Source organism: Anguilla anguilla, chromosome 2 (assembly GCF_013347855.1).
Source record: "Anguilla anguilla isolate fAngAng1 chromosome 2, fAngAng1.pri, whole genome shotgun sequence".
NCBI classification, from domain to species: Eukaryota; Metazoa; Chordata; class Actinopteri; order Anguilliformes; family Anguillidae; genus Anguilla; species Anguilla anguilla.
Genome location: NC_049202.1, coordinates 44,046,743 through 44,070,896, shown reverse-complemented (window position 1 = coordinate 44,070,896; position 24,154 = coordinate 44,046,743). Strand labels below are relative to the sequence as shown.

Sequence of the window (24,154 nt, the reverse complement as noted above, 5' to 3'; positions counted from 1 at the left end):
TTATTTTTTTTATAGTGAAATTGATGATGCCTTCAGTGATCTACTCCATTTGGACATATGGTGAGATGCAGCATCAAAAAAGTTCCTGCTGAATGTCAGGACTGTAAAATCATGTTGTCCAATTAAAATGGTTTCACTACTTGAATCAATATTGGTTTACTGCACTTATCCATTTGTAGACATATATATGCAAATACAATATAACTCCATGTGGATCATTATAATAGTACCATGTCGATAATAGATTATTAATTTTTACAATGTAATATTCTTTGAAAATGTTTTAGAGTGGAGAATGATGACCTAGTCTGAAAATCTGATGGCAAGCCTAACCCTAGGCTTATCATCTGAACAAATTTGGGATATCTTCTCTGGTGTGGTGTGAAGTGTTTTCATCAGCTTTTAGTTAAAGCCCTCAGAAAACTCCACTTCCTGTTCATCACTCCTTGAAAGTTCATCCATGTTTGCTGCTGTGTAGTTACTTGGCTTGGACCTCTCTGAAGAAGATTGATGTACCTGCTGCCAAGTTTTATTTATGAAGCGTGGCTCACTTGTTGCAGTTTGCTAGCTAAAGAATAAGGATATAAAAATGCTTGACTCATCAGGCTACTGGTGTGTCAGGCTAAATGGAGTCTGCACAGTCATTGCCATAATGACTGCACTTCACATAGATCCGTGCAATTTTGCAAGCCTTTATAGTCTGTAACGTCTTCATCTTAAATGTTGGTCAGTGAGTTGAAGAATCACACTGAGGAACAAGCAAGCCAGCGATTACTGTTGAAAGTGAGCTCGGGTATTTTTCTAGCTCTTGACAGGGACTGTGATGGTGATACCATGTGGTGACATCTGACTTCTGGATGCTTCTTTAGGGATCATGATGATGACGTCTCTGTGTCTGAGGCCTGCAAGAAGCTCAATGAAGTCAGTGGACTCAAAGGAATGGGCAGGTGCAGTGCATGTGGACAGTCATGAATGTCATGAATGTTTTAAATCCGTCTAAACATTCAGTCTGAATCACTTTATTTGTACAGGGTATTTTTAAACTATAATTTGAAGTACAAGCTGTGGAGTATAACAAAGAAATTTCTGAGGAACTGTCATTAAGTGTGATAATCTGCAGTAACTGTTTCCTGCTCTTCCAACTGCCTTGATTGATTGCATATTCATTATCGCACTGCTGTACCAGATATTTTAAGCAGATTGCCAAGTCTATGCGATCCAACGGCAATGCAGCATCGGCAGTGGAGGAGAATGTGGATGACTTTCTGGGCTGCCTGAACATTCCTATTAACGTGAGCTGTGCTGCTACAGTATATGGGAAAATCCTGGGACAGGGTAACCCTGGTAACATGCTGACCAGTGAGATTACAGGATTATGGTCATGTTCTTTCATTCAGGAAATCCCAGCAGTTGGATGTGATAGGTGGTTCAAACTTGAGCCCCGAACCAGTGCCTCCAAAGTGCAGGGAGAGTGTCACCTGATCCTGAAGCTCTTCACCACGCAGGTACATGCATCCCCCGAATCCAGCACAGACCTTGCTAAAGATGAATCTAACCAGCTCATCTGCATTGGCTGCCAACTTCACTGGAGCCACCAAGAACATTGAGGGGAATGAAAGAAAGCCAGCCCCACTGTAACACACTGACACCTTCACATTAAGGTTCAGACAGATAATGTGATCAAATGCCTGTTTTATTCCCCCAGAGAGACACATCCCTAAGTAAAAGAGATTCACACTTGGCTATTCATGAGAAGCTCCTGAGCCAGATAATCGGTTATGAGCACTCTCAGGTTCAGGTAAATCTGTGATTTTAGTTTCAGGCATTATCATTGAATTAAAATGGGGCAAAACTTTGACAGTGTCCTGTGCTTCTCTCTTTCCAGGTTAAGCCCTACAGCTGGGATGGGAAACTGAGTCAGCCGGCGCAGACTGTGCTGTCCCACCATGCCGTACAAGTTGACCTGTCACCACTACAGCAGGCCATTATGTGAGCTTTTATAAAAGACAAAAACAGTTCTGTACTTTGATTGGTTACATAGAATTGCTCAAGCAGGAGTCCCCAGCTTTATACACGTACTGTACCAATCAAAATGATAACGTATTGCACAGATGTCTCTGCATTAATAGCAAGCACTTCAATCCGTGTAGAGTGGAAGGTTAGGAGAATAACAAGAATGTCTCCTGCTGTGTGCTCCTTCAGACGGTGGAAGTGCTACAGCTGCCATCACCGATCCCAGCGAATGTGTTACTCCTTTCTCCTTGGGCTCCTGAAGAATATCGAGGAGGAGTGGGACGCCTCCTCCGTACAGGGGGAGCTGGTGAGTCACCTCTCAGCCCTCTCTCCTGTCTGGCAGAGGTCACATGGTGCAGAACCTCATTGAGGCCAACATCAAAGGCCACAGTCATGAGTGGAGTGTCATTTCTTGCAAGTGGGCAAATCTAATAAGGCTCTGGAACATGTTGCATGTTTTGCCACCTGAATTTATGTACACGTGCAGGAAGCTAGCCTGGCCGACAGTTTCAGGCTCCACACGGACTACTGCCTGTCTCTCCTGAGGAACATGCGTCAGGCGTTTCCCTGCTCCAGCCCCTCTGCCGTCACTCGCTGTGAGTTCATGCTGAGGTAAATACGGGCGAATCAGCTTTGAACTGCCGCCTTGCTGTCGCACAGCGACACCGGTGACACCAATCTTTATTTTATTAAACAAGGCATTGGGCACTGGTGAATGAAAGGGGAATGAGGAGGGGTTTGTCCTTTTGGATGTTTAAAGGCTTTGCTTAGTGGCAGGGATCATTCAAGGCTCTGGGAACCTTTAGAGCTGACTCCTTTGACCCCATTTCCTTCAAAGTTCAGTTGAAAGTGTGTACAGTGAGAAGAGGCAGAGGGCTCTGCAGGGTTACCTGCTTTGCTCATGCCCACATGGAAACATTTCTGTCATTATGTTGTTTGAATAGTGTCTGAGATGTTTATTTGTGACCTAGGACCTTAGGACACATTCACACCATGCAGGCCTTTAAGACTGTGTGTCCCTTCCGCAAGGAGCTGCACCTGGAAATTGCCACTGTCATTAAGGTCCAGAAGAATAAATATCGTACCCTCAAATATATTTTAATATATTTCACATATATTTTATATATTTCTATATATTTTACATAAATATCAATATTTATCTTTTATTGGTCTCCTTTAATTATTTTTCTTGTTTTTCATTTCTACAGAAGACTACAGTGGAATGGTATGAAGGAATCATTTCACAATATAAACCAGATGAAGGGGTACGTTTCTTGCGATTTTACGGTTTAGAGCACAGCCTTGGTGTTGAATGTTGAATGAAGTCTAGTTCGATTGTCTGATTGAGCCTTGGGCTCCACATTAATACAGACCCTGGAGGAGAAGCTGAGACGGCTGGTCTTGGTGGTGGACGCAGTGTGTACAGATGTACAGAGAGGGCATAATGTCTACAATAAGCTCTTCTCCAGGTACCTGTCTACCTACCCCGTCACCGTACAGAGCTTCGTTAGTCCTGACCTCCAGACAGGCTCATTCAAAGCTCCTCTGTGCTCATTCGAACACTGAAATATTTAAAAGCACCTTCACAAGTGAACTAATCAATTAAACTCAAAGGTTTGGTTTTGATCGCTGTGCTTAATTGGAAGCGATTACGTTATGCAACAAACTCGGAATTGAATAACAAACTTCAAGTCTTTGTTGTTGTTGCCTTTCGCCTTGCAGTTCTGTGAATGTGGAATTCTTCAGTGTCTCCTACCGTCAACTGGAAAAACTGGTAAGAAATTATTTATGACTGTTTTCTCTGTATAATAATTTTTTCATTGCTTGATGAAACACTTTTGTGGACTTTTTTCAATGTAAATGATTTTTCAAATTACTTTTCCCTCATATTCATGCAGAGCGCACTTCATGTGTTGTTGTTTGTTATTTTTATAGACATTACAGAGATGTTATGTGAACCACATCATGTCAGAGGAAACATTTACTGGTAAAAAATCCGTAGAGTTTCAGCCTCCATTGACACAAAAGCATCATGGTAGTTACTGTGGTACTGTCTGCACTGTCTCAGGTGGCAGATGATGTGAGCACAGCCATGGAAAGTGTGCGTGGAACGCTGGAGCAGGAGGGCTCCAAGCTGACCCACACCATGGGGGAGACACTCTTTGAGCTCTACATTTCCCTCAAGACTCTCAAACTCTTCAGGGAGTTTCTGCCTCTCAGGTGAGTTCAGAATTGGGTCCTTCGCCCCTTAAATCCAACTTCCTGACACTGAACTGTCCCTCCGCTCTTCTGAGTGTCAAATATCCTCATGTTTCTGAAGGCTCATGACGAATAAGATAGTGGTTAATACAGAGTAATGCAGTGTAGATGAAGAGGTAGCCTGGGGGAGCTGCTGGCTAGAGTTTCCCTTTAGGCCACTGTTTACTGTGCAGATGGGTCCCAGGCTGGCATCATATCTAAATAATGCTAGTGGGGACTTTGGCGCATAATTCGCTGCGTTGTTTCAGTTGGAGGGATGCCAATGTTTCAGTTTTCACCAAGGAGCCCTTCTGGTCAATCAGGCACCCACAGTCTGCCTGCAGATGTGCACACAAAATGTCATCCTCCAACTCAATGTCTGCCAGACTAATGGGTGGACTGTGGAGTTAAAAGAAGCAGTGGCTGACATGGCATTTTGGAGGAGAGTGCGGTTGTCTGTGCGCTACTGAACTGATAGGAAGTTGCGGCATTTCAGCGAAGTGCATAAACACAGGTTAAAAAGGCATAGCCTTCTCTAAACTCCAGAGGTACCCCTTAGCCATGACAATGCATTGTAGTACGCCTGACAAACAGAATTGCAGCAGAAATAAGAATCCATCTCAGTTTGACTTGAGCCCTTTGACATTTACAGTTAAATGACATTAAATATCCATATACATTACATATATTTTTTCAGGGATGCCAAGATATTGGCACTAACAGGATTTCATGAGTGGTTCAAGACCTCCATTCATATGTGGCTGCAGATAGTCCATGAGAAGTCATGTGACAGAATTCGCAGAGCTGTGGAGGTTGACCAGGTGAGAGTGTGACAGGTACAGATTGTCTCAATTTGAAAAAATAATTTGTGAATTTGAAGCAACGCACTCTTAGAAATAGTCTCCAACCTCACAAAAGTTAAATTGTACATGCAGTCTCTCCAGTTTAATTACTTAATTAACATTGAAGTGGTTTTCCACCCTCGTACTGGAGACAAATAAGAGCAGTTACTCACTTATTATCATTGAGTCAGTCAGCGTGTGAGTCACTGATGCCCATGTGGTTCTTATCTGGGCAGCTGGAGCCTGTCCACAATCTGTCCAAGCATAGCACCTCAGCCGTGGATGTGACCACCTGCTTCAGCCAGGTGCAGCAGTTCTGGGCTCAGCTGGCCTGGCCTGATTCAGCGGGGGCCTTCATCTTTGTGACTCGACTGACAGATGTGAGTGATGCATGTCCCGCCTCCAATCTCTCAGTTTCTTAAAGGGGAGTTTTCATTAAAAACGCTATCATGAAGCTCCCAAGCTTAACAACTATGCATTAGAGATAGATTGAACCTGAGCAAAGGGCAGAGTAACTGATGTGATTTCTTCTCTGCAGTGCAGGAGTATCTGATGTCATTTATTCTTTGAAACAGGATATTTGCAGCGCAGCTGTGCTTTACTCTGAGCTGATCAAGTGTAAAGTTGAGAAGAGACAGCTTGGACAGGACAAGAACCTCACCAGCCAGGTTGTGTCCACATGCAGAGAAAGAGAAATGGAATCACCCAGATTGACCATAAATATTATTATATTTTTAAAATTAATATAATAATGCCTTTGTAATACCCAGGGTTCCTTCACAGATAATATAACTATCTTTGCCCCACATTAACTCTTATGAAGTTTGTTTCTATTATAAAATACAATAAAATATTTTATATTATAAAATATTTAATTTTGCATTTAGGGATTTTGCCGTATTTACATAATCTCCTCACCTCATTCACCATTCAGTTTTTTTAACTTCTGCCTAGCAGCCTACTTCATCACCTTCTGTTGTGCCCTTGGCAGCTGTGCATCGCTCTGAACAACATTGAGCATGTGCGGGCGTTCCTGGGCAACCTGCCCCAGGACCTGGACTGGCGGAGCCTGGAGAAAACCATGGAGGAGTCCTGTGGAGTGGATGGCAAGGAGCAGGTCAATAAGGCCCTCAACGTCCAGCTCTACAACATCGACATGGACCTGCAGAGAGAGGCCAAGCGCATGATCACACACCTCACTGATAAGGTACAAGGAAAGGGGGTTAAAGACAAGCAACAAGTCCAAAAGCTTTCAAAGGGCTTCATATATTTTTAAAATGTGGCCATTATCAAATAACACACACTAAAATAACGTGTTTAACATTCCCAAACTGGACAGTATGGTTTCTTTACCCAAGCACATTTCAGGAATCTGAGGGGGTTTTAGGGTCTGAGACAAAATATTGTCTCTCTTTTTTATGTACCTTTTCTACCCTAATTTAGATGATTTTGGATCTCAAGAAGTACATCCAGCATATCAGTCTCTCCCCAGACACCATCAACAATGATGATGTAAGTATGTCTTTTGAGCTAATTTTCTCTATTTCCATCCTTGTTAGTGTCCAAAGACTGTATTCTTTTTTCAGTCCTTGTTAAGAGTCCTCTCTTTGGAGCACAGATGGATACAGATTCATTCTTTTCTGCTCACTCCAGAATGTTCTCCCTCTTTTCTAGGCTGTGTCCCCTCTGATGAAATATTTAGATGACACATTGGTGCTCTTCAGCGAGTCACTCATGAAGGAGAATCTGGCCAGGTGAAAATGTTTTCTTTGACACCTAGATCATGCATTAAAGACATGAAAAAATCATTGGGATAGTGGCCTTTGAAGAAATAATTTTATCCAAGATGACAAGTGTGAGATTTGTAATCACATTAGTTTTTAAGTAATACTGTACGTTAGTTAAAAGTTTAATCATGGTACAATTACCGTATAGGGCATAGATCAAAGGAGTTGTCTGCATGGGTTATATAGATGATGTACTGTTGATGCTGTAATGTGGGTCCTTCTCTATCCCAGGATTCTGCAAGGCTTGTGGCGTCTGCTACTTAGAATGATCTTTGACACGGTGGCTGACAATCGAGGCGTCTCCCTGGAGTTCTATGGGAGATTTCACTTCACTGTGGAGGTCAGTCAAAAAAATAGATGCCATACAGTATGTTGAATCAGAATACCAAAATACCCTGTGACTGTCTCGAAGGACCAGGCACAATCCTTATTCAATCAGAGATTCATCTGTTAATCACAGGTCTAATGATCTTTATATGAGTGCAACCTATAACTTAAGTATATTTAATTGTCAGCCTCAAGATATTAGTGAGATCATATGCTACATCATCAGTAATCTTTCCAGGCCTTATCCAAACAACTGGCCTTAATCTGAGGCTGCCTTGCAGTTTGTGACTCTGTGCTGTTCCCAGGCTCTGGTGGAGTTTTTCCATGCTGAAGGCGAGGGTCTGTCACTGGAGGATCTCAGGAATGAAGACTACAAGGTGCATTTAATTCATAGAATTTTTAAACGTGCAGTTTCTGCTGTTTAATAAAGCAAAGTGAGTAAACAAACCTGCCATTAAGATTTTCAAGAACTTTTCAGTGACTGGGCGAAATCATTATTCTAAATTTGTTTGGGCAGAGGTGGAAAGGCCAAGGGTCAGAAAGTAACAGTCCTACCATGTGTTTCTTCCACCCATGAACTGATTTCACTAATTATTCTACCTCCTGCCTGAAGATTTGTGCCAATTATCAAAAGCAGGAACAAAATACTAGGGAGGACTTTAACTTTCTGAACCTGGATTTTCCACCTCTGCATTTGGGCCTTGAGGCCTGTGCAGTCCATTCTCAAGACTTGTGGAAATTTTCAATCCTGTAACAAGGCATCAAACTGTGGGAGTGTTATTGACTGGAGTTTTATTTATTTACATCTCATCTGTACTGTATAACGCATGTGACCACACAGTTCTCATCACAGGAACACAGAGCTCACACTTATGTTCTTAAGGACTACATGACATAGCAAACTGGGTGAATCACTTCATGTTTCAGGCTCTGGAGGAGGAATTGCGCCTCAACAAGTGCTCATCTAACGAGCTGATCGAGCAACACTTCCTGGAGAAGATCGCACAACAGGTACATGGAGGTCACTGTGTATGGAGGGCTGCTGTTTTGTGGTTAAAAATGAATTTGCTATTTGCAGTAAGTATGAATTCCCATACCCCATTCTATCATACAGTGTATGAGTACTAGCTGAATGGAAAATGGATGCAGGTAAATTGATGAATGTGCATGTGATGCATTAATATGTCCAGACTGGGAAGGGGAATTGCCACCCTTTGCTGCATAAGTTGACAGGTTAGCTTTGGTACAGGTACTGTTGTGAACTAGTTTATACAGTAGAGAGAGAGAGAGGGTCCAATTTCTTGGTTCTTAACAAAACTAGGGGGCCTGACATATGGTAACAGTCTACTCAAAAATAAAGTTAGCTTGGTTTCATACATCATACAGACAAGCTCAGTATCTATTAAGTATCTAATAAGCGACTTCATTCATACCTGAGGTAACACTTTTTTTTTACATATTAATCATTGACAGTATTTGGTCTTGTTCAGGTTACTCAATGACATGTATTTACTATGGCCTCCTGTCTTTCAGAGGATGTTGAAGCACAGTAGGTTTGGCCGGATCAGTGTCAAGTGCTATTATGAAGCTTCTGACCAACGACTAACCGTGGAGATTTTGCATGCAGCCAACCTTATTGCATTGGATGCCAATGGTGAGCAATATGCCCATACAGCCTGTCAGAGACTTTTACTTAAAAAATTGGGCTGGATGGCGCTGTTCTAGATTTCGGATGGGCCCAGTGGTCCGGTATTGAATCCAGACTGTATGTCAATATTGACTAAGACCGGCAGCCCAGCAGGGTGACGCACAATTGGCTCTAGAATCACCCAGGGATGCCAGTGTCTCTTCACATACCAATGATCCCGGGTTGATCAGGTGCCTGTAAATCTGACTGTTTAGCTGCATATGAAGTATGTTCCTCCAGCTCATGTCTGTGCAAACCTGACTTGTGAACCACAGTGTGATAAGAAACAATGGCTAACACCATGTGCTCTGTAATTGAGCCTGAGACTCTGCAGGCTTGTCTGTGCTCTCTCAAATAGATAATGGTAGTTGCAGCATTGATAAATATAAAATTGGCTTATGCGGTTTCTCTGATCTCTGTCAGGTCTGAGTGACCCCTTTGTCATCGTGGAACTCTGTCCTCGCCATCTGTTCCCCGCGGCCAAAAGTCAGCGAACCCAAGTGAAGCCCAAGACTCTGCACCCTGTCTTTGATGAGCTCTTCCAATTGTGAGAGGCCATTGTTCTAGTTGTGAAAACAAAGATGGAGTACTTAAAATTCAAACAAGAACTATGCTGGTTTTCGATCCATTTTTAATGCCTACAACCGGCACAATCTACCTAAACATCCAAGTATTTTCTGTGTCATTGTATTACCATGTTCAACTCATAAACATGTATATTCATTTTTTTGGCAAAATATTATATCAACACAGTTGAAAACCTGCCTCTTCCAATATGTCTTTTAATGGGGACTTGGGAAGCCATATAAGTAATTTACAAAAGATAAAATATAGTGGATTCAATACAAGTAATAAAAACATTGGTGTGCATGAGGGGCATCTTTACTAATCTTAAAATTTTCACAAAACTCCACTATAGAATCATGATGAGGGCGTTCAAAAACTCACCCAACCTACCAATTTGGGTGAATTTTTCATTACAGATTTAATAGCCATGTTAAAACCTGAATAATGAGGGTGCCTATGCTCCTATGGTGTTTACCCCCCAAATAAGAGCAGTAATAATACTAAAATACATGAATGCATCCATGTTACGGCTTTCACTGGGGAACATTGTCCAGTAGTTACGTATACAATATGATGTCACATCAGCGTGCTCACTTAAGGTTCAAAAAATGAACTGACATGGAAAATCATTCCATTTCTCCTTTCGGTGAATCACAGATCCAAACAACTCAACATCTGTTATACCAGTGCACGTATTTGCCCTTCAGTTTGCAGAGAATGAAAGCACCTTGTCCTTGATTTCTGTGGAAGCTAATGATAATGTACATTTCATCAAATGTTGTAAAAGGGAAAGTGCAGGTATATTACTTTTGATTAGTTACTGCATCGCCCACTATAAACAGGGCAGTTTTGCAGTAACTGAGTTGGAAGGTCAGTTAGTGCGTTTGTATTTTATTTACACGCCCCCGTTTTGCACTGCCTCCCACAGTCACGTCAGCCCCGAGCAGTACCGGCACTCATCTTCATGTGTGACCTTCACCGTGATGGACTACGATTGGCTGTCCACCAATGACTTTGCCGGGGAGGCCATTGTTCCCCTTAGTGACCTCTGTGGGCTGGATAAGCCCAGTTCACATGGAGGGGGCACGATGGTGCAGCCACTCATCCTACACCTGTCCCGGCCCAAGCCAAGTGGTAAGACCCAATCTAATGGGGGTATGTAAATTCAGACGTCATCACCATGTTAACTGTTGAAATGGTTTTCTGAGGTTAATTTAAATGTTTGTAAGCCTTGAAAATAATGCCATTAAGTCTGACAGTTTCAATTCACTTTTTGAAATAACTCGAATCTACCCTATAAGGTGTTCTGATATTACTGTTTGACTTTCCCAACACAGACAAACCTATTTTGAAGATGCTGGAAGCAAGAACCACGGACAGGGAGGCACAGGAGTTTGTGAAAAAACTTAAAGAAATTCAGAAGTCAGTAGGAGAAGAAGAGTAAATTGTGCACACCAATATGACTGTACAATGATTTATTGGTACGTGTTTTTTACTTGTTGTATCAGGTCGACTATAAAAGGAAAGCACTCCTGCATTTCACGGTTTTAATGATGGAAGCAGAAGGGACAGGACATTCATTTTTAGCCTGTTGATAGATGCCAATTGTGGTAGCGTATTTTACGTGTATATTTTTAACAATTCTTTCCTGAGGCCAAACAATAAGACTGGTGCAGTTCAGTGTTTCAGTGTTCTTGCCTAAATAGCACACGTACTGCATGACAGGAGACTAATCTAGGAAAGACAATAATCATGATAAATGTCCTGTGTGAAACAAACCATCTCTGCTCATACAAGTACACATCAATTGAAGAGGTTAAAAAGTGAACTGGTGACAAAAATGTTCAGAAATGACTTTTCCTATTCTTGAGTCTTGCACAACTTGGTAAAAGTTCCTATATTTTCAGATCCTCAAATTGTGATGTGAAGTGAAAAACAACAGATCTGTGTGTATCTGTAAGTGATATGTATGTACTAACTGTTGTGCTTCACTTGATGTTATTTTTATTTTGAAAGATTATTTATTTAACCCATTCAGGATATGTACACAATATTCAGTGTTCTATAGACTGACATAGAAATCATTCTACTAAGGGTTCAACTTTAATTGCTGAGCCTATGATGCCTACATGTACCCCTCAATCTTGTTTAAACCAAACAACTGCATTGCCAAGCGCATTTTCAGATTTAGGATGTCCAAATATGTCCATCAGTGGTGATACAAGCAAAGAGTATTTTTCCACTGTCTAGTGAGAGAAAATGGATGAGCATCTTAATAAAGTTGCTGAGGGAAACAATTTTTCTGGTTAAAATTGCAGTCTAAATTGAACTGAATCTGACTGATTTAGCTAGTAAAAATAACACAGATTAGACTTGAGATAAACATTCCTAGGCTTGCTGTTTTACCAGTCAAAAAAAAAACAATGTTGGTATTTGTCGGTGAAATAAATGAACATCAGTTTCGTATTCTTTTCTTTGCTCCTTTCCAAATTACATTTGCACTGTGTGTAGAAGCAGTCCTCCCCTCTTCCTCGCACTCCTCTTCCTCAGACTCTGCATCATCTTCATTTGCTTGTTTCTCCCTCTTGGTCTCCCCATCACAGTCGCCCTCTTCTCCTGACGTCTCATCTTCCTCACTGTCAGTCTCATCGTCTTCCTCCTCTTGAGCAGCCCTGAATGTACATCAAACAAACAACACCGTCATGGAACTACCTGACAAGAAGATCACCAATATGTTGATTCTGAAATGTTATAGGAAACTCCACATAATATACGTTTGGGTATTTGTTACAAATATGATTTTTTTTTTTTTTTTTTTTACTCACATGGGTCTGTTGAGATTTGAGCACTCAAGACCGGAGTCCACATCAAATGGATCTAAATGAAAAGAGATACTGAATCAGGGAAGAATTGTGACTCATGGTAGAGGTTTTTCATCATAGCTTATTGGATAGCTTTTTGGTTTCAATATATTTGTTCTTCAAAATTCAAAAGTATTTTTACGTTTTGACTTTTATAAATTTTACTTGGGTATCCCTCAAGTATAAATATACACTGATATGAACAGGTTACTGTAAATGTAGCTACTAATAACTGTGGGAAACATTGTCCTCTGGTGGTGTTGTTGGAAATTCACATGAAGGAACAGTCAAAGGCCTTGTGAACTATGTACAGTATAACAATTTCAATTTTGAACACAATGAAACAATTGCCAAACATCTGTCAGTTATTGTTTTGTACAGTCTGACTCAAGAAATGATTATTATTTTATAGCACGGAGAAAGAAGTGGCATTGTAGGCAAAAAACTGAACTAAACAGAAATTGTATTGTTTGCGAGGTTTATTCCTGATTTGCCACTGAACAAGTCACTTAATTGGGTTATCTGTAAAATGTCTCTGACCCGGTGTGGCTTAGGAGAAGAGCAGATACCTAGAGAGTAATAAATCAAATGTTCTATACCATTTTATATAAAAAGGTAAACATGCAAGGAAGCATTACATGTAGCTTTGGCTAGGTTTGACTGGTATGCACAAAATATTTGATGCCGACTGTAAATCCTTTCTCTTGAATTGTTTTCAAAACACACTGATTTGATCAGATTTCCATATTTTCAATTTGCTTTCCAATTTTTTCCCCCTCAAATATCATCTTAAATGGAAGATTCTGGTTAACCCTGAAAAAGCAAACCACATAGGATTTGTTTTCAGCACAAGCAGATGGATGAAATCTAATTTTACCATCAGCATATCAATTCCTATCTGTTCTACTTGCTATAAATGTACCATGATTCTTGTTGAAATATAGCTTGTGCACGCTGAAATTGGCTTAACAATGCTTTGATAGTGTATCATATCCCCACAAGCTTGTGCACTGCAGGTGCAAGTCACACAGTATTGAAATTTTCATAAATTTGTTCGGGTTTCGTGAGTGGTCAGGGACAGGGGACAGTCAGTGGAAAATAACCATTAAAAGATGCAACATATTTACAAAAAATCTGTTTCTGTACACTCGAGAATTCTTAGAGATCCATGGCAAAGAGCTGTGAAATAAACAAGATGAGTGGAAATACATGCTGGGCAGAAGCAAAACAATTTATGCAGCTCTGCCAAGAGCACAAAGTTTTATTTTATCCCTCTGCAAAAAGCTGCCATAGGAAGAAAAAAAGCACAATTATGGGAAGAAACAGTCAGGTTTCTTGTTCTATCCTATTTACAGCACAATTCTCAGACTTTAAATCCCTCCTCTGCTGTAACTCACTCATTCACTAAGACCATAGCATGTGTAATAGGCTTTATACAGTGAGTGTGGAGCAGCTACTGTACCGATCTCCTCCTCCTCTGGTTTGGAGCTGAGGAACTCCTTCTCCACGGCCAGCAGCTCCTTCTCTGTCTGACAGGCTGCGTAACGCTCCAGCAGGGTCTGGTTCAGGTCCAGGAACACCTTGCCCCACTTAAACTTCCTCAGCAGGATCACAGCCAGGTCCCTGAAACCTGCATTTCACACACATTCAAGCACTGTCAAACCCTTCATTAATACTTGCCTATTGGAACAGAGCTTCAATTAAAGTGTTTTAGCTCAGTTCCTCCTGTCTACCAATTCATCCACTTAATCAAGAAAATATTTCAGTCTAAAAGGCATAGTTACAAAACACACAACAACAACTGGACATAATAGATACAACCAATAATAGCAGACATGACACATCCACTTCTGACATAATGTGTACAGCCATGTCATTGTACATAAATACAGTAGAACCACAAGATACAAATATTTTTGGGAAGATTCATTCAGAACTCTGAAATGTTCTTATCTTTGAAAGTGACAACAAAATACACCAATTTCATTTCAGTACTCATACTTTTTCAACAGGCTACTCTCATTTTGTGGCAATTAATCTTTCTAAAAGTTAATTATCAATAAAACAAGTTGTAGGCGAACTAGAAATATTCTATTCATTTATTTTACATTGGCTGTCCAAATCTTTCAAAATCTCCCTGTCAATGTATCACTATCTCTGGATTTTGTTCTGGCCCTTCTTATCATTAAGTACTCCTGACCTAACATTATATTCTTCAGACTTTAATTATAAAACAGTCTGCAGTATGTACATTAAAATTTTATACAGGTTTGTTCCTGTACATCCAGTCCCTCAACACTCAAACAAAAATGCAAATGCAGGCACATGTAAATATACATCTTAAAAGCCATATTTCCATTTGGGCATTTCAGAAACAGAACTGAATTAAAATTAGCAGACCTGACTGAAAATAGAAGCATGAGCGGCTAATCGCGTGGTCATACGGACAAAAATACTGGCCCAGAAATTTCACTTACACTGCATTCCTACTATCTCCAACAAAAATACTCCATTTATGTAGTGATTTACAGCCCACATATTTTGCTTCCATTTAACCAATGTGATGAGAGTGCATTGCCCTGGCTCTCCCTATGGAAGGCTTGCGTGTTAAAAGAAAAATATTGATTTGAATAATGAAGTCGCAAGCCGCCTCGTAAAGGTGTTTATCTTCCTCCACTTCAATGCACAAATGGGTGCATAATTGTCTGGATTCAAGCCAATAATTTGACAGGTCATGGTGACAGCCTAACAAATTTCCTTTGCTTTAGTATGTGCAATACGGGGCAAAATGGCAGGGGTGGTGGGACTGGTGGGGTACTGTAATTGAGATGTGGGTGGAACAGGTGGTGGACCTCTATGTTACATTATAAAATATCCATGTCTTAAATCATAGTTGTTAATTTTGGGTAGATGTAGTATTTCCTGTGGTAATTGAATCATCAACTGAAAGAACACTCAAGTGGTCCTTAGTTAAATGGATATCGGGATAAGTTTATGGATAAGTTTACAGAAGAACATGTTTAATTTCAAACTCATTAATAGCAGATGGAAATTATTTTGAAATTGAATGGCAATATGATGATAAAGTTAATTCAGTTATAAATATGTATCACTTGTTAAGCATTTCATATATAATATAAAAAACTTATTGAACTCACTTTCATAAAGTAGTTACATAAAATTCTTGTGTTTTAGCATGCTAGATATTCTTTTTTGTCACTGAAATGCACATGAAAATAAAGTCATTCTGAATCCACTGGTCTTAGCCTTCAATGAGTCACACCATCTAATTTTGTTGTTTTAGCTCTGTAGTCCAGCTCATTGGGTGAGCGTAGCTCATCTTCACTTGCACACCATTTAAGGGCCAACTATGAATTTTTGTGTCAAGGTGTGCAATTTTGGAATTGAACATACCTATCTCAAACTAAAACAGGTCACACAGGGAACTGGTACTGTACATGTTCTAACATCCATTATAACAGCACTGCATAATTGCAATACTATGCTGTAACATGGCATGCAAGAGTTCTGTGCTTTTCAAATCAAAAAGAGCTTTGTTAAAAGCATTTATGCACAGTTCAGTCTTGGTCCTCCAGACTTACCCACAATGCAGAAGGTGGCAGCAAAGGCCTCCACACAGGACAGTTTGCAGGGCTTGCCGTAGTTAACCGGGTTGGCCGCTACCAGGTAAGGCAGCAAGCGGGGATGGCTCCCTCTCATCTTACTAAAGGGCGTCTCTTCTAGCTTGGCCCAGGAGCAGTCAATCACTGCCAGTCCATTCTGAGTCACAATCTCCCTGCCAAGCAGAAGGGAGCATCTTAATCACACAGAGCACAGAGGCCAATATTGTAGTTTTTTTACATACTGCACATTATTAGTTTAGCATATGATACACATTGGGGGTTTAGGACATACTGCACACTGTGGGTTCAATATTCTGCAGGCCAAGTCAGATATTTAAATTGGGTGAATACATTTCTGTTTCTCCTATAATGTAAGTCACTCTGGATAAGGGTGTCAGCTAAATGACTATAATATAATGTAATATAACACAAGCTGTACACTGTGGCCTTAGTGCCTGCAGCTCACCTGTCTTGCGGAGAGACATATTTAGTTCCCATGGGGCTGAGGATGAGGCCGTTGAATCTCTGGTTGAGCCTCAGGGTGCGCACGAGGCCCTTCCGCACCAGCTTCCTTCCTGTGCAGCGCTTGGGATCGCAGTGGCCCAGGTCCCACATGGCCAGGGCGCAGGGCAGCTTCACCTGGGCTCCCTCTTCTCCATCTGCCTGAAGACTCGCTACACCCACGCACAAACACACAATGGGCAGGAGCACCTCAGTTACACCATACTGCCCAGCTGATAACACACCGCTACACTTGATAAATAAGAACAGAACTATAATAGGCTTCCAACATTTACCATTAACCATTATGCATTGTTCCACCAAATTCTGAACTCAAATTTTAAGAGTCCATTAAATATCTTTAGACTGTAGACACATCTAGTTCTGCTCAATTTGGCACGAAGACATTTGATGATAACAATCTATAGCAGGGGTGCACAACTCCAGGCCTGAAGGCCCAGTATGCATGCTGGTTTTGGTTCCAACCAATGACCTTAGTTTTAGTTTTCTGATAGCTGTTAACTATGCTGGTTCATTCCTGTTCCTGATCACAGTAAAATATTTAGGATGCACTTTCAGTCTGTAGCTGTAGCTGACGCTTGGACACATGTCAGACCAAGATATGATTGAACTGATTAAATAATTAAAAGCAGAAGTTGGCACAAAATTCTGAAACAGATTGGCTCTGGTTATGCACCCCTAGAGAAGTGTTTCTCAATCTTGGTCCTGGGGACCCATTGTGTATGCTGCTGGTCTTTGTTCCAGCCATAACAAGCACTGTATTGAAATGAGCTTCTAATAGTTCTTAATTAGACACTTTTACAGTTACTTTTAAATTAGTCTGTTTAAGGACGATTTGCCTCTTAAAGCCAAATTATACCAGAACTGAATGCCCTAGCAATGTCCAATATACACATCCCAGGAATTTCAGACCAATAATGCTTTCATTTACTGCGTTGTAGCCTATGTACTGTATGGCAAATAATTCCAATTAAAAGGTTCCATTTTGAATTTATTCAATTACAAATTGACTGGTGAAAGCAGTTCCACACTCTCGTTCTATCTGTCGAGAGTGTAGAAACCTGAAACCATCTGTGTATATTGAATTAAGTATATATTCATTTACTGACAGCAAATGGCAACAAGCCAAACCTGCATTGTGTTAAAATAAGTTTCGTCACACAATAGTATTCAAGAAATAGAATTTAAGAACGTGTTCAGCAGGACCGAGGTAGGGAACTACTGATCTAGAGTACAATGTTGAAAATTGTAATTGGTGAAAAGCCAACCTTGTAAGGCGCCGTGCATTTCTTCAGTGAATGTCTCCAGTGATTTTCCTTTCATTTTGTGTCGCAAGTCTTTACCACGGCACTCCTGGCGCGTGGGTTTCCCCTGTTGCTGTTTCTTGCGCCCCATGTCAAGACTGCGTCCTCAGCTCAAAAAACATGCTACCTTTATTCAACGAAAGCTGACAGCACAGTCTGTGTTATTACCTTGATTATTATTTACCACTTCATAAATTAGTTTATAGTACTCAAACACAACCAGCTTGCAAAGGAAAAACCAAATCGATAAATTAAACAACGATATTATCAAGTCAGTAAGCAATCCACACTCCGTTAAACTTGTCGCTGCCAAACTACGAAGATGACATCAATCTCATTTTCAGGTTTGTTGGGAACTAGCAAGCTAGCATGGCACTGAAACTGGAATCAACAGTTCAGTTATATTATTAGTTTATAGGCGAGTTGATCAACATGTGTTTACAGCAACGGGTTTCACCAACGTTGCAAGGTATTAAATCGTCAGTTCTGACAAAGGGAAATCGCTACAAATAATTTAGTTGAACATCAGTAATTTGCTACTTACAATTGCTTCCAGCAACCACGTTAAATCCTTGCAACCATTTCTTTTTTTTTAGTTTGACATACCCGGCCGTATTGAAATTGAACACTATACGTCACGATAGTAAACTAGCTAGCTCACTTAATTTAGCTATCATGCTAATAATACTATAGTCATATAATATTGCATGGACTGCGACCTATGTCTCGACCTACGTCTCTATCTGTTCCGCTTTAAAAAATCGTATTCCAGTATTGTATTGTTATACATGAATTATACGTAAAACATAATATTTATTTTCGCCACTTCCGGTAAGCTGCAAAGAAATAACTATAATCTTGGGCTTCCTGTAAAGGGTTCTGCCCTCGGATCATTTAAAAAGAAACTAACCGGAACTTCTTTAGTGAACCAAATATTTGTATAAAAACGGAACTCTTTTCTAGATTAGGAAGTCACTTGCAATGTGTGGTCTCATTTAAAATATTTTATTAATGGTCATGTGGGTTTCTCACAAACGGGTACTTCCGTGTGATGCACAAGAAAATAATCCATCGCAACTGCTAGTTTTTCTTCACGCTAACAGCATTTGTCATGTATGATTATATGGTTAGAATATGTCGCGCAAGAAGGTTCGGTTTTATTTTTCTAGTTATACACTGTGGTAAGTATTATTCACAAGATTTTTATCCGTTAACGTTGGTCGACAATTTGTAGTAATGGACGTTGTCGCGCTGTGGACTGTACCCAGCCAGTGGGCCAGCCACAAAAATAGGCACTGTTCTCAGATCTTTTCCATCACTTGTTCCTTACCTTATTTTAAAAATTTTTAGCGCCAAGTGCACTTGCTGGAAAGATGAAGATTGTGGAGGAACCAAATACGTTTGGGTAAGCTGATTCAGGAAAATAAAATGTATTATGAATGCAGGTAAACATAAGGAGTTGTTTGCTCAGTTGTGTGTATGTTGTTTTGTTATGCATCAGTACACCGTATCTTAAGTTCAATAGTCATTGCTGTAAGTAACAGTGTTTTTTCTGTAGGCTCAGCAACCCCTTGGCAGCACAAGCGAACAGACTTCAGCCCAAAGTGTCTCCCTCACCAGTATCAGGTGAAATATGAATAATTAATTACATTTCAACAGTAATGTACGTGGTACTCCGGTACTTAGTATACTATTTCTGAAGCTCCCCTTTTGACTGCTGCTGGTGGTGTCCATTATGGGCTGTAGCACACTTATAGAGTTGTCTCAATAAGTGACTGAGGCTGTTTTTGGAGGGTTTCTCCTTGTGTAGCTGTGCCAACCCTTAATGTACCTGTTTTATGAGTGGAGTATAGGATGTGGCATTTGGGATTAGAGGAATGCACAGTCTGTGCTGTGATTTCTGGGAGTATGAATGTGAATTGATTTATCCAGACTTTATGAATTAATATTGTAGCTCTGTTTAAGCAGCAAAGAAAGTACGCAGCAGAGAAAAAGGCTGTACAAAGACCACGTTGCCATGAAAAGTTTGGCCTGTGTGTTGATCAGTCAGGCTTGTTTTGTTTGTGAAACTGCAGATATTGCTTTGTCTGTACCTCAGTGTTATTCTGTATTTTAATGGTCTGCTTTTCTTATTTAGGACCTGCTCATCTACACAGGCTCTCTGGGAAGTGTTTCAGCTACATAGAATCTACGTATGTATGGCATCAGAGCTAGGTGTTTGGTATTAATGAATAGCGCATTATGTTTCATGTTAAGCACTGAACAGAAAGTATGATCTGTGAGCTTATGATATAAAAGACCCTTTTTTACACCAATCTACGTGAAGCTGTTTTCTGTTATGCCTCGATGATGTCACTTAAAATTTCCTGTATTTCTGTTTTATCAGATATAAATATGAGTTCTGCCCTTTCCACAACATAACCCAGCACGAGCAGACGTTTAGGTGGAACGCCTACAGTGGCATACTGGGGTGAGTGTGTTTCTGCTGTAATGAAGCAATGCAGCCTTCCTGGGACCCACCGGACGCACTGTATTCACCTGGTATCGCTCTAACAGAATCTGGCAGGAGTGGGAGATCGTCAACAACACGTTCAAGGCCATGTGGATGAGGGAGGGAGACTCCTGTGGGAATAAGAACAGACAAACTAAGGTGGGTTGGGTTGCCATTTGCAATATAGCAATGTAAATAACTTTACTGTTGGCAGTATTGCCAAACTCACAGATGCTGAATTCCTGAGTAAAGATACTCTCTTTGTCATACATTATTAACAAAAAAGTATATGTTTCATGTAAATTCTGCTCTGTGTAGGGTCATTTACACCAAAAAGCAATTGCTCAGTTTTTATTGCATTGCATTACAGATATTTACTTGACGGTCTTGTCCAGAGTGACTTTAACAGCATTTTACATAGCGTTTACATTGCATCCATTTATACAGCTGGATATGTACTGAAGCAATGCAGGTTAAGGGTACCCACCATGCTGTAGGGTACAATGGCATTCGTCATCCCGGGAATGGAACCTGTGAGCTTTAGGTTACAAGACCAGCTCCTTACCCATTATACACTTCCGCCTTGTCTGTGTCTTTATCCTTGTCTGTTGAATAGTTGCCCTGTCTTCCAGCTTGCAGGCTTTTAATATAAGGCTGACTGCCACACTGCTCACACACTATGTTCTGACTGCTTTTCATTATGAGTTTCACACATTCAGGTAGTTATGGGGGATTGTGTTATAATGTCAGTTAGCTTGAGTAAGAATGGGGTTTGTGTCAAAATCGTGGGAGTTGGTCATGATCAGCTGAGCTTGAGCCCACGCTTAGGCTGTTGCTCCTAGTGCACCGATGCACTTCAGGTTCTGAATAGATTCTTTCACTGTGACTCGCATGAGTTCCTCCAAGGCACAGTGCATTGCAGTCATCAGCGATATTCACCCAGGCATAGATGGCTTCCATCGTCAGGGTTAGAAACCGGGCTTCCGACTCCAAGTGTTATATGATCAATTCCCACCTGGGGTGCTGACATTGTGTCCTTGAGCAAGGTGTTTAACCTGATCTGCTTCAGCCAATGCCCAGCTGTATAAATGGATTGCATGTAAAACGACTCTAAGCTGTGTCAGTCACTCTGGCTAAGAATGTTTGCTAAATGCCGGAAATGTAATGCAATGGTAGCATTGACTGTGACGTGGGCTGTGATGTCTATATTGTGTGCAGGGCTTTTATGTGCGGTCTGTCCCCAGGTGCTTCTCTCCTGCGGGGGCAGCAGTAAGCTGGCACAGGTGTCAGAGCCCAGCACGTGCATGTACTCCCTGACTTTTGAGACGCCACTCGTGTGCCACCCTCATTCACTCCTAGGTAAGGTGGCGTAAACGCCGCATGCGCATACAGTGACGTAATTTAGAAATACTCACTCTTCAGGTCATTGAGTTGTTGAATGCGAAGTGTCTGACTTGGTTTAATTCAGTTCAGAGAAAAGAAAGGAAAGGTAAGGCGGTTGTTAGCGGAGCAAAGAGGTGGAGTGTGTGCACTTTGGGCTTCTTCTCCTCATTGATTTCCATTTGCAGGATATCAAAGCCGGGACGTTATTGATTTCTTTCTGTGCCAGTCGCTCAGCCCTTGTTTCGCAAAGAAAGAGTTGTAGAGTAGCCTACAGACTTGGGTCCTAAGCACCTAACTCACAGGTGTGTGCTTGTGTGTGTGTGTGTGTGTGTCTGCATGCATTCATACAGTGTACCCGACGCTAAGTGAGCAGCTACAGGAGGAGTGGGATGAAGCTGAACAGGCTCGCTATGAGGAGCTCATCACTGAGCAGGTGAGAGCAGCAGGCTTCAGGCTAACGTTTAGCATTCATTCAGCCTTACCTACAGCGTGGCATCCTCCGTACCACCTCTTCTGTCTTCTCACATGTGAAATGTGTTCATTTTAAGGGGTACAATAACCTGCTCAAGGACATTTTTGAGGAAGCTGGCTTTTTAAAGACCCAGAAGGTGACTGAGAAGGACAGCAGTAACCGCACAAAAAAGTTTGAGTCCCTTGAGAAATGCAGTGAGGTAAGCGTATACCAGAAATAAGCAAAAATCCCAACAGTCCTGCTTTAGATAATTTTCCTTTTATGGTGTCAGTGTGAAACGTTTTGGTTCCTTCCTTTGAACGAGACTTTTACGTGCATTACATGAGAAAGAAAGAGTATTCAGAGTATGAAATCAATGCCTGTTTCTTCAGAAAAGGCAGTGTCAGTTTGTATTTGTACAATTGAATACGCCCAAGTTGAAACTTCCATAGTTTTCTCTGACTACTGCTTATGGCTAATGACCGGGAATTCTGGGTACAGGAGTTTCAGAAACAGAGTGAAGAGATTGAGAGACTGCAGGCACTGCTGACTGAGCACAACATTCCTTATGAGAAACAGCCAGGTGAGCCCACCTGCCAAAGGGCCTCTCGTTATCATACCTGCACACACACACTCATCTATGCAGGAGAACATCCTCTCTCTCACCCACACACACACACAATATGACCATAACCATTCCATAGACATGCCCATACACACATACAATAGCATGAATACCATAATAAAAATGGAGACTTTGAGAATCTCAGGAAAAACAGTAACGTGTCCCTCAAATTCTAACCAGCACTACGAAGCAGTACACTGAAGGAAGTTAAAAGGGGCACACGTAGGCTGTAGCTATGGCACAGCATTATCATTTTGTTGTCCACATTTGTGAGTTTTAATTTTAATAATCTCCCACCTCTACAGCCTCCCCCCCATCAGCAGCAGAAAATTCCCAGAATCCTGTGAGTGTGGCCCCGCCTGTGGCCTCTCGGAACGGTCGCCTGCGGGGGGACGCAGGCCTAATCACAGGCCAGCTGTGAGCGCAGCACAGTCGTCTCCCGTTGAGACGAGTACAGGACTGGTTTCGGTTAAAATAAAGCCTCGTTTCTGCCCGTGGACAAAAATCAGCCGCCTCTTGGGAAAGGGTCTGCTCCAGGATCCGCTCTTATCTGGTAAACGTGGGTTTTTACGGGACCTCGAGGGAGAGGGGCATCTGATGGCGGAAGGAGGAATCTCCAAACTAAAAATGGATGAAAGAGTCCGCTCAAATTTTTGGTTATTCCTCGTTGTTCATATTTGTTTTGCATTTTGTAAATATGTAATATGTAGTGTGTGTGAAAACAGACCATGTTTTAACTTTTTATTTATAAGGTTAAAATTAACTTTAATAAGTTCAGGTATTCTGAAATGCTTGTGTTTTCCTTCTAATGGCAAAAACCATATGATTGTTAACAAAAGTAGGAATTGGATATAAGTGGAATTGCAAATCATAAGAGGTGGCTTGGATCTGCTGAACGTCCGACACCTCCAGATCACAGTATGCAAAATCGAACACAATCACCAATGTGCTGAATACCAGAGACTACAACAGTGTCCAGTGCGCAGTGCTGGCTCCACCCAAACGATACCAGATTTGAATATTTTCATTTTCAACCTCATCTCCTTTTGCCTCTTTGGCACTATTGTGCTGCTTGTATCTCTGTATATTTTGCAAATTTTATATGGAAAAATTCAATGGAAAAATTGTCCCCACGCTTGCAGCAGAGAAAATATCTATAAAAGAGTGGTTAATAATCAGTCTCTCTATTGAAACAAAATCTTTGGTGCAATAAAGATGTTTTGGAAATGACATAGATGTGGCATTTATCCTTTTCATACTCTGAGCCACCGTTTAGGTACTGCACTATGAAAAGAGGGTTGTGTGTGCAGTACAAAGAAAGAAAAATAGTTAATTCAATACAAAGATATCTCTCAGGGTTTGAGGTTAGCTAGTGTATATATTCATCAGTCATCATTTCCTCTCCACCACTGTAGAGTATAGGTTTTAAAAGT

The 24,154-nt window shown here is 41.0% G+C and overlaps 3 protein-coding genes across 5 annotated transcripts in view; 2 read left to right on the top strand and 1 right to left on the bottom strand.

The window, feature by feature from the left end:
* LOC118221135 (BAI1-associated protein 3-like) overlaps positions 1-11,932 on the top strand; it is a 37,783-nt gene extending 25,851 nt beyond the window's left edge. For 2 of the 3 annotated variants that reach the window (XM_035405878.1, XM_035405877.1), the window contains exons 9-34: positions 16-60; positions 870-947; positions 1,187-1,292; positions 1,398-1,505; positions 1,706-1,798; positions 1,886-1,989; positions 2,203-2,320; positions 2,501-2,625; positions 2,985-3,075; positions 3,222-3,278; positions 3,385-3,482; positions 3,736-3,787; positions 4,082-4,233; positions 4,949-5,072; positions 5,330-5,473; positions 5,669-5,761; positions 6,085-6,300; positions 6,537-6,605; positions 6,768-6,847; positions 7,112-7,220; positions 7,513-7,584; positions 8,135-8,218; positions 8,741-8,861; positions 9,318-9,441; positions 10,390-10,616; positions 10,799-11,932. In XM_035405878.1, coding sequence (XP_035261769.1) covers positions 16-60; positions 870-947; positions 1,187-1,292; positions 1,398-1,505; positions 1,706-1,798; positions 1,886-1,989; positions 2,203-2,320; positions 2,501-2,625; positions 2,985-3,075; positions 3,222-3,278; positions 3,385-3,482; positions 3,736-3,787; positions 4,082-4,233; positions 4,949-5,072; positions 5,330-5,473; positions 5,669-5,761; positions 6,085-6,300; positions 6,537-6,605; positions 6,768-6,847; positions 7,112-7,220; positions 7,513-7,584; positions 8,135-8,218; positions 8,741-8,861; positions 9,318-9,441; positions 10,390-10,616; positions 10,799-10,905 — 2,797 coding nt within the window. In that variant the 3' untranslated portion in view covers positions 10,906-11,932. The remainder of the gene's footprint in view (positions 1-15; positions 61-869; positions 948-1,186; positions 1,293-1,397; positions 1,506-1,705; positions 1,799-1,885; positions 1,990-2,202; positions 2,321-2,500; positions 2,626-2,984; positions 3,076-3,221; positions 3,279-3,384; positions 3,483-3,735; positions 3,788-4,081; positions 4,234-4,948; positions 5,073-5,329; positions 5,474-5,668; positions 5,762-6,084; positions 6,301-6,536; positions 6,606-6,767; positions 6,848-7,111; positions 7,221-7,512; positions 7,585-8,134; positions 8,219-8,740; positions 8,862-9,317; positions 9,442-10,389; positions 10,617-10,798) is intronic. The other variant, XM_035405879.1, reaches the window with a different exon arrangement.
* On the bottom strand, positions 10,922-18,519 carry tsr3 (TSR3 ribosome maturation factor). The gene is made up of 7 exons (XM_035405880.1): positions 18,316-18,519; positions 17,736-17,914; positions 16,412-16,619; positions 15,925-16,118; positions 13,785-13,952; positions 12,287-12,338; positions 10,922-12,133 (listed from the first exon to the last, which is right to left on the bottom strand). Exons 2-7 carry the CDS (start codon positions 17,860-17,862, stop codon positions 11,917-11,919), a joined length of 966 nt encoding a protein of 321 aa, XP_035261771.1. The 5' UTR covers positions 17,863-17,914; positions 18,316-18,519; the 3' UTR covers positions 10,922-11,916.
* Positions 18,520-18,781: 262 nt separating this feature from the next.
* Positions 18,782-23,951, top strand: gnptg (N-acetylglucosamine-1-phosphate transferase subunit gamma). The gene is made up of 11 exons (XM_035405881.1): positions 18,782-18,952; positions 19,122-19,176; positions 19,330-19,397; positions 19,909-19,963; positions 20,158-20,241; positions 20,328-20,421; positions 21,507-21,621; positions 21,996-22,078; positions 22,194-22,316; positions 22,598-22,679; positions 23,027-23,951. Exons 1-11 carry the CDS (start codon positions 18,883-18,885, stop codon positions 23,140-23,142), a joined length of 945 nt encoding a protein of 314 aa, XP_035261772.1. The 5' UTR covers positions 18,782-18,882; the 3' UTR covers positions 23,143-23,951.
* The last annotated feature ends 203 nt before the right edge of the window (positions 23,952-24,154 follow it).